We start from the raw sequence: 23,210 nt of genomic DNA on the forward strand, positions 1-23,210 counted from the left end.
GTAGGAATATTTTCCCCTCCTGAAAGTTCAAGCAAATAGCAGATTCTCTCTCCTCAGAACTTCAGATCTAAAAATGAGTTGCTACTGATGATTCTAGGCTTCTAAGTCAAAGAGGCTTCTTAAATGATTCAAAAGTCCTCTCTGGACCCATTTATGATTTATTGAACTGAACTAAGTCAGGAGATCTGGGTTCAAACCCTTCCTCAGAGACTTGCTAGCCATATGATTCTGGGCAAGGGATGACAATGTCTCATCTGAAAAAGGAAGGTTGAAATGGAGAGTCTTCTGAGGTTCCTTTTTCCTCTAAATTTCCAGGCCCTCTGCTCTTGGTTGGAAGACATATAATCAACAGTTGAGCATTTATTAAGCATTTGTCATTTGGTAGGTTCTGTGTGAGTTGTAGGATGGGGGATGAGACAGTTTCTGCCCTCAGGGAATTATATTCTAATAGAGAAATTGAGTACATCCAGGGAAAGGAATTCTGTTTAGATTGTCTCAGGAATTCTGATCGGAGTGAGAGAGTAGTAAATGCCCTTCCTTTTCCAGGAACAGTGGTCAAATTGACTGGAATACCATTCCAAAATAAGAGGAAAGGTGAAAGGGGAATGATGGATGACATGGGCTAAGTCCAGATGTCTTGGTGGGCATGAAAAGTCAGCAAGGGGAGGGCACTACACATAGAGTCAAGAAGAACCAAATTCAGATCCAATGTTACTAGCAGTGTGATCCTGGGTAAGTCATTTAACCTTTTGCTGCCCCATTTCCTCAACTATAAATAGGAATAAGAATGGCACCTACCCCCCAGAGTTATTGTGATCAAATGAGATAACATAGGTGAAGTATTTTGCAAATCTTAAACCACTATGTAAGAATTATAATTTCTCTATAATTTGAAGTCTGAGGCATGATTTGAAGTCTGTTCTTCCCAACTCCTGCTTCATTACTCTATCCAATAATTCATGCTGCTCCTCAAAAAAAAAAGGCAACCTTGAACTCATTTCCCTAATTGAAGTAAAGGCTGGTCCATTTCCTGAAGGAACAGGACAAAATGAGAGTAGGGAGGTCACTCGCCAGCTATGTGACAGTTTTTGCTTTCCAGCTACAATCGCATTGAGGCTCCACGAAGGAAATGTCTAATGTCATTTTGCCTTGGAGATGGGGAAATGAGGCTGCCTGGTGGTGGTAGTGGGGAGCCTGGCATGACAACCAGACTCCTGGAGGTAGCCTCATCATTGGCTCCTACAGGAGCATCCTCAGGCTCTCCTCTGTGGTCCTCTCCTCTGTTCGCTCATTTCATCAAACCCTTTAAAATTCAGGAGCAGGACCAGCCCCACTTCCATCCATCATCATAAACTGACAGAGGTGAGCCTAACAGAATGATGGGACTAGTCAGGTGGGTAGAAGACCCTGGAGTTCAGAGGAACACAAGTTAAGAGTTAGAAGGAACCTTGAAGGTCATCTTCTCTGATTCCCCACACTTTACAGGTGAGGAAACTGAGGTTCCAGGTAGCATTTGAACCCAGTTCCTGTTTGCAAATCTAGCCCTCTGCCCCATAGATCTGATATGACCCCAGGCAGTTTCCTAACTGGAGAGTTTGTTTGCTCTATAACGGTAACCATAATTGCTTTTTCCTGCATTGATTTTCTGTTTATATTGGGGATATATGAACACAAGACTGCAGGCTCCCAAGGCAGATATAGAGACTCCATACTGCTTCACTAAATAGCAGCTCCAGGGCAAGGAAGACATCCCTGCTCCATCGGGGCTGCTGATGGCTGTTTGGCATCTGGGCTGCTTCCGGCTCAGCCCAAATCATCTGCATGTCATTAGCACTCACAAGGGGCTCCCATGGCCCTTTTCAACCTGCCATCTTGGAAGTGTCCCTAATCTTGGGAAGTGTTAATTGATCAAGATACAGGGGAAAGATATTTATAACCAGTGGTTTATTTTCCCAGGGAGCCTGTGAATGCCTCCTGAGCCAGGGTGAGGGGAGCCTCGGGGGAAGCTGCCCCCAAATCCTCTCCTTGAGTTACAGCCCCCAGGAGCTCTCCGGAAAGACTCCTAAGGGAGATGAAGATGCAGTGGGTGCCCTGTCAAAGACTATGATAGGACTCATGACAGTTAATCTGTGGGTGCCAAAGGAAATTGGGGAGAAGTCTAGTCACCACCGACACTCGAGGGGAAGTGTCAAAAAGTGATTCCCCAGGCAGGAGCCTCACCGAAGGAAGGCATTGCTGGCAGCTGAGGGCTGTCATTCTGCCCTAGCCCTGCCACCATTGGAAGGTCCCTTGAACTGGGGAATCTCTGTGAGACTTGATTTTTCTGACAGGGGGATGAAGAATATATGAGGATATCAGAACTTCAAGGGACACACACTACAATATAGTAAATAGGGGTGCAAGAAGAATGGGGTGGAGAGCCAGAGTAGGGAAGGCAATAGAGACCAGTTCCAGACTAGGATTCCCAATGTTTAGGAAAATGTAACTGGCTTTGGCATCTCTCTCGTGGGTGAGAGAGAAGGCAGACCAACTCAGGAGAGACAACAAAATGATGGCTGCCATTTTCCTCTTGGCCAAATAGCAAACTCTCTCCCTCATGGTTCTTGGGCCTCGCCTCCCCCAAACCCTGTGATGATTGATGAAGGACCCCAAGGTGCCAGAAAGCAGATTCTGGACATGGGGTGGAGGAAATGTAGCCGCTACATGTTGGCACCTAGGATAGAGCTCCAATTATCCTGCCTTGCCCTAGTTAAGACTCTGAACAGAACCTCCTAATGGATGGGGTCCCTTTGGAGTCCCTCAAGCCTTTAGCTCCTCGAGCTAAAGTGGGAAGTGGGGAGGTCACTCTACAACTATTTTTTAGTAGCACTTTCTATCTACAGTTGGTATGGAGACGCCATGAAGGAAATGTCTAACGCCATTTTGTCCTGGAGATGAGGAAGTGAGCCTGGCAGCTTCCTTTTGCCTTTCTGTTATTTCCTCTAAGCTCCCTGAGCCTCTGTTAATATTTAGAATGAGGGAATTCCATGGGATAATTTCAAGAAGGTCTTTTCCATTCTCTGACTCATTCATTTACTCAGATTACATGAGAACATTGAATGTGTGTCTGTCTGTCTGTCTGTCTGCTCTGAGTTACAAGGTTTGGGAAATAACTTGGTGCCTGTTCTATCATTGGGAAAACATTGTTTCCTTTTTGTCTTTGCTTCCCCAGCACTCAGCATCTAGTGAACATTAGGCGTTCAATGTATTATGGTTGACTGGTTGCTTTTATATTAAAGCAGTAGGGCAGTGGGAAATTCTCCAAGTCTAGAGTCAAGGGATGTAGGTTCAAATCCCAGCTCTGACACTTAGTAACTGCGGGACACTGGGCAAATTGTTTTCCCTTTCTGAGTCTGTTTGCGTCTATCTTTAAAATGAGGAGTTTATAGCAGATAGATTCTGAGTTCCCTTCTAGCCCTGCCAATGACTCAATGGTCCTAAAAGTGAGTGACCAGATTCCTCTCTTGCCTTCTTCAAAAACAAACCAAACCAGCCCACCCTAAATCCCAAATCTTCTGCTAAAAGAATCTGATTTTTTTTCCCATTAAGCTGGAGGCAAGTGAGATTTACTGGGTTCAATGACCATTTTGGTGGGTGATAGGCATGCCCTCAGAGACTCTTTTGCTCTCTGAAAAGGATTTTCGAGCTGGGGAGGTCAAGGGAAGAAAAGAGAATCACTACTCCATCATTACCCACCAGAGCAAGCTACAGGAACAGGAAATGTCTTGGAAATTCTGGGTAGTACCCAGTTGGTGGCTAGGTTTGCCTCAGTTTCTCAGTGTGGGGCTATCTTCTCATGAAGCCTAACTAGATCTTCTCTACTAAGCATCCTTAGATTCTGAATCCCTAGAGAATCGGGTTGTACAAGCAAAGGACCAGCATATTTCTGGGCTCTGATGATGGCCTAAAAATTGGCTATTCTTTTGATCCATCCAAGATTTCCTTCCTGATAGCTCTAGGCAGGGCTAGACTAATTCATCAACATCATATAAGACCCATGAAAGACTAGACTAAGACCTGTTTCTCCTGGTCCTGGAGAAGAAAAGACTGAAGGCTCTTCTTCCTTTTTCCATATATGCTCAGGCTCAGTGTTACCATGGGTCCCCCAAGGGGGACACAGCGAATTGCTGTGTAAACAGCAGGATTCTGACAATGGAGATTCAAATAAGATTTCACTTATAATCATCCCCATCGCACCTCCCATTTGTGAATTCAAAATCTGGAAGTTGACAAAAGAGACTGATTAGCACTGAGTGAGAGCAAGGGACCTGGGCTCTGTTCCATGCCTCAAAGATTAGCTATTAAAAGTAATTGTAATGCTCTTTTGCAATCATAAAATGTTATATAAATGCTAAATAAAAATAATAAAATAAGTAATGAGAGGAAATTCAGCATTCTAGTGAACTCATTTCATGTTGCTAGGCAGTACTTTTGTTTAACAACCCAGTAAGACCATCCCCACCCCCTAGTATGAGGGTTGGGAATCAAGAGAATAGAATGTGACTCTTTAGATGGGCTTGGATTGCTGGTCTCAACCTTTAATAGCTTTCTTACTCATCACCCAGAATAAAATAGGGTTCTTATATATTTTAAACTCTTACCTTCTGGCTTAGAATAGAAACTAAGTATTAGTTCCAAGACAGAAGAGAGGTAAGGGCTAGGTAACTGGGGTTAAGTGACTTACCCAGAGTCACACAGCTAGGAAGTATCTGAGGCCAGATTTGAACTCAGGAAAATGAGTCTTCCTGACTCCAGGCCTGGTGCTCTATCCACTGTGCCACTTAGTTGCCCATATCTCCCATTTATCCTGTTTGTACATGACTATTTGCATATTATTTCCCTTTTTAGACTGCGATCTCCTCCAGAGCAAGGGACATCCTTCTTACCTTTGCCTGTGTCTTGAGAGCTTAGCATCAAATGAGATAACATGTGAAACACTTTATAAACTTCATTGCCCAAGATTATATAGGTAGGAGGGAGTCATGGTTGGATCTGAACCCCAGTCATCAAATTCAAGAGCCAGCATATGATATTTTCCACTATCATACATATTGACTTGGAAGTTTTTTAGTACAACATTGTGGTTTATAGGTCACTTTTCTCCCTAAAGTTTTCTAAAGGCAGGTAGCACAAATATTATTAAGCTCATTTTACAGTTGAGGAAACTGAGGCTGGAAGATATTTAATGATTCACCCAAGATCTCACAAGTAATAGGTATGAGAACAAGAATGGATCAGCAGTACGAGCGAGGGATTTGGAATGAGAGGTCCTTGATCTGAAAGATGAAATTTCCATTTAGAACCTGTGTGACCTTGGATAATTCAACTTCTCTGTAGGTTTAGTTTCGTTATCTGTGAAATAAAATGGATCTTGAAGGAGGTGGAGGATAGACAGTCTCTAGGTCTGCATTTAAGATCCCAGGCTACAGGACCAAGGTCTCGTTCCATAAAATATTAGCACATGAAGCAACTGTAGAGACTTCCTAACCCAATGCCTGCTTCATTTTATGGATGTCAACTGAGGTGAGAAGAGGATAACTCAATGATTTAAAGTCATATGGCTGCTAAGATTCAAACGTTAGTCCTTTGACTCCAATTGTAACATCTTTAGCACGACTCCAAAGATGTTCCTGAAAGGTTACATGGGAAAAGATTAATATTCCGAATTCCTAGGGAACATAACCTATATGTTGGAGGGGTTTGCTCTATAAATGAACTTAAGGGTATTGGAAGTGGGATTCAGGAAGACATGGGTTCAAATCTTGCCTTTGACACTTGGTAGCAACGTGACCCAGGGAGATTCACATTTCTAAGCATCTGTTCCTCAACTATAAAATAAGGAAGTTGAACTCAATGGCCCCTAAGAATCTCTCCAATTCTAGATTTATGCTTCCATGGAGTTTTGTCTTGTGTTTCCTTTTTGGGTAATCAAAGCTGAGGATCCCTTGGTAGCAAAAACCTCTCCCTCCCCAGATCCTCAGCTTCCCACCCCACTCCCTAACCCTATCCTATTTTCCTACAGTTTTTAGGAATCCATTTTCTTTGAGCCAGAACACAATGCAGTTGTTCTACCTGGTTCTCTGAATCTCTTGCAGAAAAGAAATCGAAGAGAAGCAAAACCATCCACAGCCTGACAAGGAGAAATGGGTCTAAGAAATGTAGCAGGCAAAAATGAGTCATTTGCATCTCCTGTCTGCTTAGCTCCAAGGTAAAAATGAACGGGGCTCCCAGTGGACCCAAGTGTCTGGACCAATCAAGCCTGGTGATGATGCTTCAGGGAGTTTCAGGAAAAGCAAATGGGGGACAGAGGAAGACTCATCGCTCCATGATTTGATAGCTGACTCTGGATAAGTCAGCCGGGTGAAAAAAATGATACAATGCACAAAATGACAAACCATGTAAGGAAACATGGAAATGGGTGTTTCAGAGATGTGAGAGAAGCTCTAGTATGTCTTCTCCAATTGTCAAGTACTTATTAAGCACTTACTGTGTACTCCCCACTTTCCTACGTTCTAGGTACAAAGAATGAAGCAATCCTTACTCTCAGAGAACTGGTATTCTAAAGGAAGAGGCACTGTGTACAGGAGCAAACTCTAGTGAGGTGGTACAGCGGATAGAGTGCAGAACCTGGAGGCAGGAAGACCCAAGTTCAAGTCTAGCCTCAGACACTTATAGGCAGGAGAAGGAAATGGCAAACCACTACAGTGTCTTTGCCAAGAAAACCTCAAATCTAGTAACAAAGAGCTGAAATATAGTAACAACCTCCAGAATGGGGGTCAGTGACGTGCTGGGGGACTCCCAGGAGACCCGGGTTCTGGTGCTGTTTCTGTCCATCCCTCACTGCCTGCCTGCCACTCTAGGGATCTTTTCTCTATCCCTTGCTGTGTCTTATTACGCTGTAGGGCAAGAAGGGAACTCTAGCCTCCTGGGAGAAAAGCTGATTCATTCTCAGGGATGGGGAATTGTCTCTGCTGCAGGAAGGACAGATTAAAATACCCTGTCTTCACACCTCCCTCCTTCCCGACTCAGCAATGCTGCTGTGCTCCCAAGCAGCTGGTACCAGGTGTGCAGAGCCTAGGACACAAGACCCAGCAATTAAGGGTCTTAAAAATAAAAATGCCCGGGGGGCAGCTGGGTAGCTCAGTGGATTGAGAGTCAGGCCTGGAGATGGAAGGTCCTAGATTCAAATCTGACCTCAGACACTTCCCAGCTGTGTGACCCTGGGCAAGTCACTTGACCCCCATTGCCTAGCCCTTACCACTCTTCTGACTTGGAGCCAATACACAGTATTAACTCCAAGATGGAAGGTAAGGGTTTAAAAAAATAAATAAATAAAAATGCTAACAGGGCACTCGCTCCCCCAGGTCTCTTCAGCAGGAATGGGTATGAGAGCAGAAGACATGGGGGGAGTGGCTCCGAGCGCTGGACTTGAGTCCCATCGCCCATCCCTAGCATCCCTGAGACCAGGAAGGAGAGGAGAAGAGCCTGATATAATAATGTCAATATTACATGTCCTACAGATGTTTGTGTGCATACCCATGCTAACACACGTCCACATGTATGTAGCATGCTGCACAGATAGGCTTACATGTATAAACACGCATGTCTGTTATACATGTCCTATATAAGATGTGCATGCATGCATATTTGTACATTGTGTGTGGGTGTCATGTTTGTATGCACGTGTGCTCACATGTGTGCATGTGCATGCATTGGACCATGCATGTAAGTTTGTGTGTATGCATACCCAATGTATATTATACATAAATCCAATGCATGTGTGTTCATGTGTGTTTGTGTAGTGCAGATGTAGACATGTCATATAAGAATTCATGTGTACATGTGTATAGTATGTGCATGTGCTTGTGTATCGTGGATGCCTTATGTAGCAGATAGGTTTATGCAATGCACACGTGAACACACATGTACACGGGCACATTGCACCATGCAACTTGCATGTATGTACATGTACATGCGTGTATTGTGCATGCACGGATGAGCAGTAGCCATCATACAGACATGTCCATGCGCATATGCATGTGTGCACACGCCCACACGTTTAGCTGTGCCTGCATACATGTATATCTATACTGTAGACGTGTTCCCACATACACATACATGCATGTATGTGTGTGCATTATAGACCATGCCGGTGTGTATACGAGCACACATCTATGTGCAGGTGTTTAATAAACGCTAGCTGGCTCGGCATGGCTCCTCTGGTTTTTAGCAGAGGCACTCGCGGTGGGTGTGCTAGCAGGAACTTGGGATTTGCGGTCAGGAGAAAGCTGGGCTCAGCCAGTCGGCCAAGAAGGTGCCTTCTATGTGCAGGCACGTAGGCTAAGGAGGGTGTTCAACTCCCGGCGCTCCCACCGACCCCTGGCGGGACCGCCGGGCCTCGGTCTCTTCATCTGGAAAATGGCGCTCGCAGCCCTTGTCGCTCCTCCGTCCGAACCGGGCTGTTCGGGGGAGAGCGTAGCGCGGCGTATGAGTGCGAGCTATTCGGACCCTCAGCGACCTGGGAGGGCGGCGCGGAGACCCAAACGGAAGCCTGTAAGGAAAGCTCGGCGTGACTGTCCGAGGCCGCCGGAACGGATTTACGAGGACTGTCATTGGCTTTTGTTTGCAAAGACCACGTCAGGACGGAGATTAGGACGCGGAGCTGGCCTGACGCTCAGCCTGTGACTCTGGAAACGCTGCCCATTCCCAAGGCATCCTCCTTCGGTTAAACAGAGGCAACGAGCCAAGAGTTCAAATTCAGGTCCAGCTGTGGACCCGCTGTGCAACCCTGGGGCAGCCTCCGTTTCGTTCTGTGTAAAACAGGAGGAAAACAAGACGCCTCTGGAAGGGCTTGTTTCATTGTCGTCATTCATGTCTGTGGCCCCTTTGTACGAATTGGGGTCGTATCCGCGCCTTCCCCTAATGATTGGGGGTGGGGGGCAGCTGGGGGGAGAGGCGCCCCCCCTCCGGCTCCCTCATCATACTCCGGGGCACGTGGACAAAGACCTCGGAGGCGGCCACCTCCTAGTAGTGGGGGAAGAGGAAGGTGCGCGCTTCCGGTCTCCGTTGTGTGCTCTCCCTCAGACCATATTTATCCATCAAGTGCCCTGTAGCCTTAGGAGGATGGAGGCTCTGTGTGGCCAGGGGCTATTTTTTTTTTTACATTCCTTCAGCATGTCTTCCATGATAGCTATCAGTGAACGCATTAAGGACCTACTATGTGCTAGGCACATCGCGCTAAGCGGAAACAACGAAAAATTAGGCAGTTCCTGCCCCGGAGGACCTTCCGTTCAGAGATAGAAGCTCAATAAAAAGCTTGTTGGATGAGAATGAATTGAGTTGAGTTGATGTGAATTGACTTGAACAGGAGCCCACCATCGGGCAAAATGGAGCTGAATTCTTGGTTCTTCGCCAAATCTTCCAAAATCCACATTCCTTTCTCTATTTAATTCTGGTGCTCCAGCTCCCCGGCAGAGCCAGCTGGTACCCACACTTGGCAGGACCCTATTAAATGTCTGGGTCAAAAAAAGGGCCCGGCTCCTCCTAATCCCCAAAGCCTGTTCTGCGCGCTGGTCCACCCCGCTCTGGTATGTCCTAGCCCAGAATGTCAAACCTTCAGCCCCCAACACCTCACAGAAAAAAGCCCAAAGGCTTAGCGTGTCACCCTCACCAGACTCTGGGTCACAGGGACAAAAGCATTCTTGGAAGCAGCTGGTTCCTTGTAAACAGAGAGCGCTTCTCCCAGTAGGCACCAACTGGATGAGTCTGGCTTCCTGGCTTGCCTGAGACATTAGGCTGGTTCATGGCTCTAATGTGAACTATGGAGATAAAAATCTCTACATTTCAAGGCAAATATGCACACACATACATGTGTATAAAACATGTATTCTGAGATATCCATAAAGGGATTTATATTGCATTGTGTGTGTGTTTCTGTGTCTAGGTTTAGCCTTACATGGATGCAAAAAATGTCTTCGGTATATATGTGCACACACAATACACATGCACACACTATACATACACACAAACAGGCACATATATGTATTCTTGCCTGCATAAGCACATACAATACAAATATAAACCAGCACATATATACATGTGGGAATATATGTTTGCACATGTAGTTTTGGGCACCTGTAGATTTGTGTTTCCATATGAATATAGATATGCATCTAAATAGGTATATTTGACTATATTATGTGTTACAATATATTGTATTATAGAATAATGTGTGTAACATATAGTTACATGTGTATATACATGTATATGTGTACATATTTTTATGCTGAGTTTAATGCATAATACATTATTACACATGTATGCACTCATAATATAGGCACATTACTTTTATATAAGGTATATTATATTACACATATACATACACAATATTATATTATGTACTATGTATCTGCACAAGTATATTTGTGTATTCATATATGTGTATATATTTATGCTAAATTTAATGTATAGTATTGCATATATATGCATATACTTACACATATAATTGTAATAAAGTATATCATATTACATATATACCTACATCATATTATATGGATATATTACTTGAATTCACACAGGTACATGTATATATGTATGTGTATTTATTTATGCTGAATTTAATGTATATTACTGTATATATATATATTACATATATAATATACATATACTAATTGTAATATAAAACATATTATATTACATATATACCCATATGATATTTTATGGATATATAACCTGAATATACACATATGTGTGTATTTATCTATGCTGAATTTAATATATAATATATTACTATGCACATATTACATATATAATATACATATATTAATTGTAATATAAAGTATATTATATATAGACCTTTATTATATTATACAGACATCCATGTATCCACGTGTAGTAGTAAATATGTATTTATGCTGGATTTACATTACTGCACACATATAACATATATAATATACATTTATTGATTTTAATATAAAGTATATTACATATATGCCTAAGTTATATTATACAGACATCCATGTATCCATGTGTAGTAGTATATGTTTATGCTGAATTTAATGTATATTACTACACAATATAACATATATAATATACGTGTATTGCTTTTAATATAAAATATATTACATATGTGCCCGAGTTATATTACAGACATCCATGTACCTATGTGTAGTATAAATGTTTACTGCTGCTGAATTTAGTAGTCACTGAAGTGGGCTTCCAAGCCCCACAAAAGAGGATGAAAACTCCTCTTGCCTCCAGTTTGGGGGCGACGATGAATGATTCTGTGTTGGGAGTCATACATGGAACATGGGGAGGAAATCAATGGTTTTATCTCCAGGCACATTGGAGGCCCTGTTCTTTTGCTGACAGGCAGGCTTAATTAGATCTTAATGCAATGTTCAGAGGGATGTCATTAGCAGTAGCCCGCACTTGGCTCAAGGAGAATGGAAAGCTCCCCAGGGATCCAGCCCCTGGCATTCCCCCCCCCCCCCCCCGACAATACTCACTCTGGGGTCCCCACACTTGAATTTGAGCCTCTCCACCATCTCTAGCATGGCCACCTTCAGGTCCACGGGTTCTCTATTCTGGAAGAGAAAAGAAGGGGGAGAGGTCACTGGGCAGCCTCTCCTCTGGCCGCCCTGCCCAGGGCCAACAGCGTCTGAGGGGAGGACGATGGAGAAAAGGCCATTTCTCTTCTTCTCACAAGCAGTGAGCCCTGCAGTGGGCCCTGGCAGCTCTGCCCTCCTCCCCGCTTCTCTCCTGGAACAGAAATGGCCCAGTGACCCAGGACATCTGTCAGAATGGAAGCGAATACACTTGGCCAGGCGGTCTCCTGGGCTACCAGCGGCTCTGTGTTTGCTGAGGAGTGGAAATGCAGGCAAGAGGCTGGAGGCAGGAATCCTGGGTTGCTCATCATGATTCAGAACTCTGGCCATTAGAACTCTCAAGCATGACACACTCTTAGGCCAAGACTCTACCTCCAAGGAGATTTGATTTCATGATGAGATAGATGCTTGGGGGGTAAAGTCGGCTGAGACATGGGTCAGGGGGGGAGAGGAGGGAGAATTCTTCTTTCATGGATAAAAATCACAAAGCCTGAAAGGGTCAGAGATTTTGTGCTGTGAGGGATACTTCCTCCCAGGCCATCTCACCACTGACACACACACACACACACACTTTTATACATATGGGGAAACTGAGTTACAGGATGGGAAGGGTCCCAAAGGTAGTAAAGTATCAGAGACAAGATTTGAACCAACTCTTCTGACTGCAGAACCCCTTGGTTTATCCCACACAGAAGTGAAAACTGAGACCCAAGATCATACAGCTCATTTGGTGGCAATCAGGGCTAAAAGGGTCTCCTGACTAGGGCTTTCTGGGGTGTTTATGAATCATTCCTTCCTTCTCCCCAACCTGGGAAGGAGCCCCTCTGGACTAAGGCAGGCTACATCTCAGCCCCCAATCCATGGCCGGGCTCTTACTCAAAGCCCTTCTTGCAGGTTCAATTTCCTTTCCACCCACGACTCTCATGGGCTGTCATCCCAAATCATGTTGTAAAAACACTCTGCACCACCCATTGTGTAGTGGTGGAATGGCTTCTGCCCATCACTCTACTGAATCGCCTCTATTCTGAGGACACGGGTGGCTATTTAACAGCAAAATCCAATGAATGGCCTTTTCTGAGTCTTCATCTTCCTTGACCTTTGTGAAGCATCTGGAACCTCATCCTTCTAGCACCTTCCTCCCTGCCCTTTCTTTTGATGATACTCCTCCTGCCCTCCTGACTGATCCTTCTCAGCCTTCTTAGCTGGTTGACCATTGATCTCTATCCCCTAAGGTTGGGGGGTTCTGCTCTAAGGCTCTACCTCCCTGGTCCTCTCTTCCCTTCAAAATGCTCCCCCTTAGTAATTCCCTTCATTACTGTGGCTTTGGTGATCATCCCTATAGATACTCACAAGTTGTGTGACTCTGGGAGAGTTGTTTAATTTGAGGTGCTTAACTGTTCCTCAGTTTCTCCATTTATACAATGGGAATAAGAATAGTACCTCCTTCACAGGGTTGTTATTTGGACCAAATGAGACCCTACATGTAGCTCTACATAAGTGATAATTATTGTTATTATTATTATTATAGACAACTCCAATTTGTACTTCTAATCCTAATATCTTCCCTAAATTCTAATCCCTCATCTTCAGCTGCCTGCTATATATCTACACCTGGGTATCCTACCAGTATTTAAAAATTACATCTGTAAAATAATGACTTCCATTTATCCCACCAACATTTCAAATTACTCATGCAAAATAAAAATAATGATGACTTCCATTTATCCCCCCATTTCAAAATTACTTCTACAAAATAAAAAATAATGATTACTCCCATTTATAAAGCTCTTTAAGCTTGCTAAGCATTTTACATCCATTATGCCTAGCTAATGCATCCAGACAGACTCAGCTGTCCTTTGAAGCAGTGTAGTTTAATGAATAAAGAACCAGTCCCAGAACCAGGAAGCCCTGAGTTCAAATTGTACCTTGCAAGTCACTTACTGGTCAGCATTCTCTAAAACTCTCTAAGGCAACTTACATTTGTGGAAGGAATTTCCTAGACCACTGAAATCATATCTACCATCTCTATTACATATATGAAAATTGAACTCATTGCCTCCTCTGTCTCCTATTTATTATTTATTATTCCTCCTATTTCTGTCAATGACATCCTCCTCCTCCCAGTTATAGTGATTTAGGTGACCTTTGTCTCTCTCCTTCTTCCTTGACCTCCCCCTCCAATGAGCTTTCCAGCCTTAGAGATTCTATCTTCACATTTCTTGCATTTGGTCCAACCCACCCAGCTACCATCCTAGCTCTGACTTTTATCACCTCTCACCTGGACCATCTGCGATAGCCTTCTCAGTGGTCCCTCAACTCCTGTCCTCTCTCCTCTCTAATGCCCTTCATGGAGCTGCCAAATAACATTCCTACAGAGGACAAGTCTCATCCCATCACTCCCTAAGACAGTAGGCTAAGACTAGCGGCAGCCTCAGTTTTATTTTTCACTTAAAAGCCAGCTCTAAATCCCACTCTGCATCCCAGCCTATTTATATCTGAAACCATTAAATAGTGTTACCTTGTTTCCTGAATTGGAAACATGGTGCGACCTGTCTACAGCCAAATAAAAGTAGCAGCTGCATTATACCAGGGCCACGTTGTGTTACCATCAAATAGATCAATCTCCTCTTAAGTCTATTGTGACATAATTAGGACCAATAACTGCCATAAAGACCAGCTTTCACCTTAGGGTCAGAGAAGGTCCTCACTGGGACCTTAGATCACATCTTTGGCCTTCCTATTGAACAAAAGGCATTTGAGAGGACAGTGGTTTGTGGTCTTAATAGAGTTCCCCAAAGTCTTTATTCTCTTGAGAAAATTCATATAGCATTCTTTTTTTTTTTTTTTGCAGAGGATGTGGGACATTGTATTCACAGTTAGACTTTATAGATATGTTGGCTTTTATGCTTTTCTCTTCATAGCTATCTCTGTCTCTTTGTCTCCCTCTCTCTCTCTCTCTCTCTCTCTCTCTCTCTCTCTCTCTCTCTCTCTCTCTCTCTCTCTCTCTCTCTCTCTCTCTGTTTCTCTCAGAGATGGCCGAATGACAAAATAAGAGAGTCAGGCATAGCCAGAATCATATGGGTTCAAGTTCTGCACCTGACACATACTGGCAGGGTGACCTTGGGCAAGTCACTTAACTCTTAGTGCTCCAGGCAATTCTCTGCATTGCTGGAGAGACCTTCTCAACCAGAGAGTTTCCTTTCCTAGTGAAATCTGCCCTTAGGAGGGAATAGATTTAGAAATGAAAGTGAAGTATAAAACAAAAGACTGAACTCTTTCCATATATGTGTGGATATCTCACCCTCTTTGGGGTCTTAGTTTCCTTGTCTATAAAATGAAGTACTTTAAATGACACCTGAGGTCCTGATGATCCTATTAGCCCAGTACTACTACAGAAAGGTCACCTCTGAACCTTGCTTGAACCCCCTTGAATACGCTGCTTTTTTATCATAGCACAGAGTAGGCACCTAATATGTTTATGGACAGTGACAGAAAACAGTAGGCACTTAATAAGTGCTTAAGGACAGTATCTGATCCATATTAGGCACCTATTAAATTATTATTGATTGACTTATTGACCCAATTGTTATTGCCTCTCCTTTAAAATTGACCTTTTCTGTTCATATATATATATATATATATGTGTGTGTGTGTGTATATGTGTATACATATATATATATAACATATTAATGTAAGCTCCCTGTGGGCAGGAGTTATTTCACTTTATTGACAGAATCATCATAGCACTTGAGCTGGAAAAGTCCTCAGAAGCCATCTAGTTCAACACTCTCATTTTATAGATGAAGAAACAGAGGCTCAGAGAGGTCAAGTCTGATCAACTTCACACAACAAATAAGCACCAGAGGCAGAATTTGAACCCAGATCACCTGATTCCATTATTCAGTGCTCTTTTCACTGCATTCTAATGCCTTTTGTCTTTGAATGCTCAGCACCTGGAACAGAGGAGCCACTTAGTAAATGTTAATTGGAAAAATAAAATTAAATAAATACTAGTTGATGAGTAAGATGTAGTCTAAGAAATTCAGGTAGCAAATATTTATGTGTTTAAGATGTGGGGGCAGCCATGTGATGGCAACCGTGTGGCTCAGTGGATAGAAAGCTAGACACAGAGATCTGCTCTCAGACACTTCCTAGCTGTGGGACCCTGGGTGAGTCATTTAACCCTCATTGCCTAGCCCTTACTGCTCATCTTTTTTCCAAAATGGAAGGTAAGGGTTAAAAAACAAAAACAAAAACCACAAGGTATTGACTGTGTGCCAGATACAATACTAAGTGCTGGGGATATCTTCTGTTACATTTTATTAAATTATATTGCATGCATATTTTATATAAATACATTGTAATAATTATCCCTCTTATTATCTTATTCCATTTCATTGGGACACAAAGATTGGATGGGTTGTAATCTAAAGTTGCAATCTCAACTTTAGACAAGTGAGTTCCCCTCTATGGGGCTCAGATGCCTCATCTGTTAAAGCAGGGACTGGAAGTTGGGGTTCCTTTCCATGATCCTCAGCCTGGAGGCAATGAAGAAAGGGTTAACCTGCTAGACACAGGGTCCAGATTCCCGGAGAGAAGCAGACAATGAGCTTGGCTGATGACGTCATTCCCTAATCCTCCTTTCATTGGCTGAGCAACCCGGTCACTTGTCCCTAGAAAGCTCTGTCTCCCCCTCCACCCTGCAACATTCCAGCTTCTAGGGCACAGTTTCAGCCCTACAGCATAAGGCCACTCTATTATTATTATTATTAAAGCCATCCCCACCCATCCCCCTTGCTTTGGAGTGAGAAATCAGAATGTTCCAGACTACACTTGTAAGCCCCAGAAAGGAGAATGAGAATCAGTGGGAGTGCCAGCGAGAGTGTTTTCTGCCAAATGCTGCTCCAACTGGGAGAGAAGGGGACCCTTAGTCCCCCAGGCTCCTCCCAGAAAACCAGCATGCATTAACACACAGAGAAATAAGCAAAGAATCAGCGTCCATCACTCCCAGGGAAATCAGACTACCAGGAGGAAAGTAGCACAGGCTCTAGACTCCTCAGAAAAAGAGGACCGGGGCTTCTATCCATTGGTAACATAAATTTCATTTGATTAACTTTTGGTTTTCAATCAATTATATCTGCCAATATCCTTTTCCTTTCCACTGTCTAATGGAGAACTCTTTCCCTATAGTAACAAATAATAAGAGAAAGAAAGGGAGAGAGAAAAATCCAACATATCAAAAAAAAGTCTGATGTTATATTCCACATCCCTGCTACCTCACCTTTACAAAAGAGGAAGTCAGGGTGCCAGGTGTTTTCTTTTATCTCTTCCTTAGGGTCACCTTTGATTGTAATCATTTCAGAGCATCATTTAGTTGTGGTTGTTCTATTTACAATACAACATTTACTGATGTGTGAGATGCTCTGCTAGGTCCTGGGGATACTGAGGCACAAATGAAACAAATTTTGCCATCAAAGAGCTGGTATTAAGTATTATAAAATTCACTATGCACAGGCATGATCTCACGTGCTACTCACAGCAACCCCAGGAGGTAGGTGCTATTATGATCATCTTTCAGTGGATCAAACTGAAGCAGAAGGAGATCAAATTATTCATCCAGGGTCATATACACACCAGCCAGGAAGTGTCTGAAGTGGGATTTGAACTCAGATCTTTATGATTCCAAGTCCAGCATGTCCTCACTGCCTTTTAAATATAAAAATAAATAAATAAATAAATAACCTTTACCTTCTGACTTAGAATAGATAGAAATATTGTTTCCTAGGCAAAGAACAACAAGGGCTAGGCAAATGGGGTTAAGTGACTTGCCCAGGGATGCATAGCTAGGAAGTTTCTAAGGCCAGATTTCAACCCAGGACCTTCCATTTTCAGGCCTGGGACTCTATCCACTGAGCCACCTAGCTGCCCCTGCAGTGCCTTTTAATGAATCTTTTTAACATTTCAAAGGCAGAGGTCGAACCCATAACAAAGAACTGGAAACCAAGAGGGTACCCATCAATTGGAGGATAATTTAAAAAACTCTCTATAAAGAGGTATTATTGTTATGTAGTGAGAAATAAGGGATTCAGAGAAACCTGGGAAGATTTGTAAGAACTGAGCTAGAATAAATTGAGCAGAATAAAGAGAATAAACAATAAAAATGTAAATATCATTAGATATTAGAATAAAACAGACCTGCTTGCTCAGGACAGAGGTGGGGGACTACTGGGGCAGAGAACTGTAGACCTGACCAATAAAAGCTTGATTGTTTTTCTTTGTTTACAAGAAAGGATTCAGTATGGAAGAAAGAGAAGTTATTTTTTTTTCTTTTTCTTCCTCTTCCAGAAATGAGATACATTTTAACGAACATTGGTAGGTGATATTCATTTTTAAAAAAATCATGGATCCCAGTATAGTATTGACGTTTATAATCAGAAACCCTACCAACTAAGGAAATAGCCCCAGGAGATCTCTCCAAGGGAGAGAAGGCCAAATTAGTATAATACAATAAGGAAGGCTATATAAGTCCCCAGAAAGACATACAAAGTACAAGATACCCAAGCTCTTTCTACAAATCAAAACTCAGTCCTTTAGGGAAGTAGGAGGGGAAGGTGGATAAAGGACTGAACCTAGAGCCAGGAAGGCCTGGCTTCCAAGTCTTCCCTCCCTTTGACCCATATTCTGGTTCTAGATAAGGACCTCTCAGTCCTTCAGGCAACTCTCTAAGACTATAAGTTGCACAGGAGGGGTTGACTTGTATTGGTGAAGGGAGTTTCCTCATCTATATCAATAGAGTCACAGGTCTAGTTCCCATCCCATATAGAGTGGGAATCAGAGGATGTGGTGGACCTGCTGTGTGACATTGGAGTCTCAGTTCTCTCACTGTTAAAATGGAAATCATATTTCAGCTCCTCATCTCACAGAATTTCAGAGATAAACATGGTTTTCAAATCTTAAAATACTGTAGAAATCTGTTAGCATCATCTCTCATTCTTGTCGCTTGATCGGCCCACCTCTGTTACTTTTCTTTTTAAAAAAATTATTTTTTTAGCATTCACTGAAAAAAATGTCATGTTCTAAATTCTCTACCTCCTTCCCACTCCTCCCCTACCCCTTGAGAAGGCAAGCAATATATCAATTATACATGTGAAGTCATGCAAAATAGATTTTCAAATTAGCCATGTTGCAAAAAAATTTTTAAAGCAAGAAACATAAAGAAAATGATAAAAAAAGTATGCCTCAATCTGCATTCAGACTTCATCAGATCTCTCTCTACCTGGACTCGCCTCTATTTCTGACTCTTTTATTTCCTGGAAAATTTCCTTGATGTCTCTTTTTGTGTTCTAGTCACCAAACCAACCTTCTTCATTGCCTGTTGGGACACCTGCCATTTTGAATCTGTGGAGATCTTGGTGTTCATTGGATCTAGAGGTTCATTGGCTTAGAGCTAGGAGGGACATCAGAAGCCATTAAATCTAATCTCTTTAACAGCTGGAGAAACTGAGACTCAAAGAAATAATGACTTAGTGTCATAGACCTAGATCTAGAAGGGACCTCTGACACCATCTAATCTAACACCTCAATTTACAGATGAGCAAACTAAGTCTCAGAAATTAGTTCCATGGATAATACACACACACACACACACACACACACACACACACACACACACACACACACACACGATATGGTCTCATAATTCAGTTTCTGAAGGTGGTTTACCAATAACTCTACTCATGCTTGGGACAAATACAAAAAATTAGTCAAGAAACATAGATGTGGGGAGCAATCCAAGAACTCAGGAGGAGATGGTGGACAGATTTTGTTTATTTTCCTTGTCCTCCTCCATGGAATGTGGTGTAAAGAGGGGCTCATGTTGAATTGACAGACATTCCTCCATGTCTGACTCAGCCCCAGGACTGTGGGTGCTCCTAAACACCATGCTTTGTTATGATTCAGAAGAGAATCTCCCATTGGTAGAGTAATTCATGATCTTCAAAGGGCTTTCTAAGCAGTCTCACTGGATTAATATAATTATTAAAAAACCCTCTCTGAGGGCAGTGGCTGTCAAAGGCTCTTCTGCTGTTTGCCCAGGGATTGATACTGTGCAGAGCATATAGTTTATGCTCAATAAATCCATCATGAATTAAATCTGCACTAAATAATATTATAAAGTAGATAGGGAAGATTTCTTTATTTCATTTTCTAGAAGAGGAAACTGAAGAATTGGAAAAAATACACTAACTCTGGTAAAACTGGGCCTTTCTCTAAAACTTAAACTAGAGATCTAAACAAAAAATAGTAATAAATTCTAGCCATCGTAGGCCAAATAGATAAGTCTCTTGCTCCTGACAGGACTACTTTGTCCCTTCTCTCCCCACCTCCCACCTTTTCAACCTAGGGCAAGAACCAAAGCAACTGGGACAGAGAAGGAGAAAGACAGGGCATATACTAATTATCATCATCTTTTATCCACCATATTGGTTCATATTTCTCTATATATAATATACTTGGAATAGCTCTCCTCTCCTCTCCTTTCCTCTCCCTTCTTCTCTTCTCTCCCCTCTTCTCCTCTCCTGTCCTCTCTTCTCTTCTTCTGTCTTCTTTTCTTTCCTTCTCCCTTCCACTCTCCTTCCCCTCCTCTCTATCCTTCCTTTTCTTCCTCAGAGTCAGGAATCTTTCCTCTTGCACTTAATAGTTGTGTGATCTTGGGGCAAGTAATTTTGCTTCTCTGAAAGGGAGGTGAAGAACTTAGTTTCTTCATTTGTTAAAGAGGAATATTAAACTCAATGGTCTCTGCAGGTCTTTCTAACTCTAAATCTATAATGATATGAAAAAGCACCCTAAAATAATATATGAAAATATTCCAGTGCTTCCAAATATCTGAGATCATGAATCTGATGCCACCAGATAATATTGGAGATGTCCCAGGGAGACAAGATAATGATAATAATGATAACAATAATAGCATTTACATAGCACATTTGGGTTTCCATGCACTGAACCTATGCTAACTCATCTGATCCTTATAATGATCCTATAAGGTAGATGCTATTATCACTCCTATTTTACAAATTAGGAAACTGAGGCTGTGAGTGGTTTAGGAATTTGTCATGTAGCAAGTAAATATGTCTATGAAGTGTCTTGTTTTCAAAGAAGTGGACCATATTAGAGTCAGTGTTCCCTCCACAGGCATAGATTGTGACTGATAAATCAATCAAAGATTTTTTGTCATGGGATCCTGTGACAATTTCTGGTGAAGGCTATGGAAGGGACCTTCCCAGAAAATTGTTTTTAAATGCATAAGGTAAAGTATGTAGGATTACAAAGGAAACCAAAGTTTATTGGGGGTGGGAGTGAGGTTTTTTTTTTTAAATCATTCAAGTTTACAGACCTTCCCCCCCAATCCCCCACTAAATCTATAAATGTGCCCCTTTGGGAATCTCTAGGTTAAAAACCCCTGCCCTAAAAGAGGGGCTCGATAAGTTTCTATTTCTGGAAAAGAAAATCCATCACCCAGTCGCCATTCTGCTGACATCTATCTACGTCTCCGAAGAAACAATAATCAAAATATTTTGTTCACATTTTCTTGCGAGGGGGAAGACTGTACCAAGTAGGTGAAGACAGTCCTACAATGTGCTTCTGCTTGAAATAGTGTTTATCAAACACCTGAAGGTACATGCTTAAAAGTCAGGAGGAGTCATTGATGAAACTGAAATGGGAAAGAAGATGTTTTCTCCAGCTCAGAAAAGTGCTGGAAAACAGGCAGCATCCTGAGCAGCAAAAACAACTTACTTCATTCCAAAGTCCCAGATAGCTGCCAAGGGTCAGAGAGTAACTTTTCACATAGATGGTGCCAGATTCTCCCAGCCTGGTCATAAGATTTATAAACCTGGAACTAGAAGAAACCTTAGAGGTCATCTAATTCAATTTCCCCGTTTTACTGAAGGGGAAACTGAGGTGGAGGCAGAAATGACTTGTCCAGAGTCACAAAGGGAGTGAGTAGCAGATCTGGGATGAAAACTCAGGTTCTCTGACTCCAAGATCTAACACAGCACCCTGACTTCCCAAGAAACCAAAAAAGTTGGATATCTAGAATGGTCTTGCCTTACCTGTATGTGTGTGTGGTAGAGACCCTGAGGACCTCCTTGTTAAGAGATCTTACCTTCCTTTTCATCTAATAATATTACAGTGGCAAATCAAGTTAAGTTAATTAATTAAGTACCTACTATGAGTCAGGCACAGTGCTAAGCAAATATTACAAAGGACAATTCTCTGCCCCACAAGGAACTCACATTCAAATCAGGGAGACCCCATATAAAGACTAGGTCCAGATTAGACAGATGGAAAACAATCCTGTCTCACAGAGAGGAAAGATGGGAAAGGTCTCTTTAGATGAGATTTCAGCTGAGTTAACGAAGGCAGTATTGAGAGCATGGAACATCTCAGGTATGGGGCATAGTGAGCACAAAAGCAGAGACAGAACTGAAAGTCAGCCCATCTGGTCATAGGAGCATAGGGTTGGGGTTCATTTTATTTTACATCTGGGGAAACTGAGACCCAGATAAGGAAGTGACTTTCTCAAAGGCATACAGTGGCCAAAATTTTTTTTTTCATAAAATCATCTTTTTAGAGATTAAGAAACTGAGGCCTGGAGAGAGAAAGCAATTTGTCAAGGATCATACCTCAGTGGTTTGTAGAAAATCCAGACTAGTACCTAAAAAACAAACAAAATACTCCTCCTTATATGGCTGATCTTGACACTGGGTTACTGGATTTCTTCTGAAAATGCAAACTCTTTTAGCTTTGCATGCTTCAGGCGGGAACAGCAGGAGAGACTTGGGTTGTGAGTCTCTAACTTTACTTGGGATTATCTGCTTTAAAAGTCCCAACTGGAAAATGAAGGGCAGGAGCCTCAATTCCCTCTCTTCCCCATTCCCCCTCCTCTTCTCTCTGCTGCCAAGAAACAGATAGCATCCAGGAGGACCGCTAGCAAGGCTGGTGGGCCTAAAATTAGCCCCACCAGCTGTGTTTTGGTTAGCTAGCCTATATTGCACCAGCAGGACACTGAAATGTAAAGCAGGCGCATCCTTTAAAGAGTCAGTTCTTGGGCGTGCTCAGTATTTCACTTGTCTGCCTACTCACCAGAAGAGAGACTGGAGAAGGAACAGAGGGGAAGTGGGCTGATAAGATTATACCCCCAAAAAGGAAGGATCCACAGGCTATTCTGAGATTGAACCCAGGCAAGAGACCAGAGAGCAGGAGACCTTAACCTAGGGTCTACAGACTCCAAGAAGTCCTCAATAGATTTCTGGGTGTCCTTGAACTTGGATGTGGGGGGGGAAATTGGATCTTTTATGGACTCTTAACTCTCACCATCAGCCAATCTCTAATAATTGAGGAAATATATTATTTTCTTCCATCATTTACAAATATTATTCTGAGGTGGGGTCTATAGGCTTCACTAAACTTCCAAAGAGAATCCAGGACATTAAGGAACAAAAATTTAAGAACTCTTGATCCCAATCTGAGTTAAAGCCAAGTTATTGGTCTGCTTAGGTGGAG

The 23,210-nt window shown here is 42.5% G+C and overlaps 1 protein-coding gene across 1 annotated transcript in view; it reads right to left on the reverse strand.

Moving 5' to 3' along the window:
- The window catches only part of TRIM44 (tripartite motif containing 44), a 190,774-nt gene that overhangs the window by 155,892 nt on the left and 11,672 nt on the right, over positions 1 to 23,210 (reverse strand). Inside the window, exon 2 of the mRNA XM_007497329.3 lies at positions 11,547 to 11,624. Within this exon, the coding sequence (XP_007497391.2) occupies positions 11,547 to 11,624 (78 nt within the window). The remainder of the gene's footprint in view (positions 1 to 11,546; positions 11,625 to 23,210) is intronic.

Source organism: Monodelphis domestica, chromosome 6, assembly GCF_027887165.1.
Source record: "Monodelphis domestica isolate mMonDom1 chromosome 6, mMonDom1.pri, whole genome shotgun sequence".
Classification (NCBI taxonomy): Eukaryota; Metazoa; Chordata; class Mammalia; order Didelphimorphia; family Didelphidae; genus Monodelphis; species Monodelphis domestica.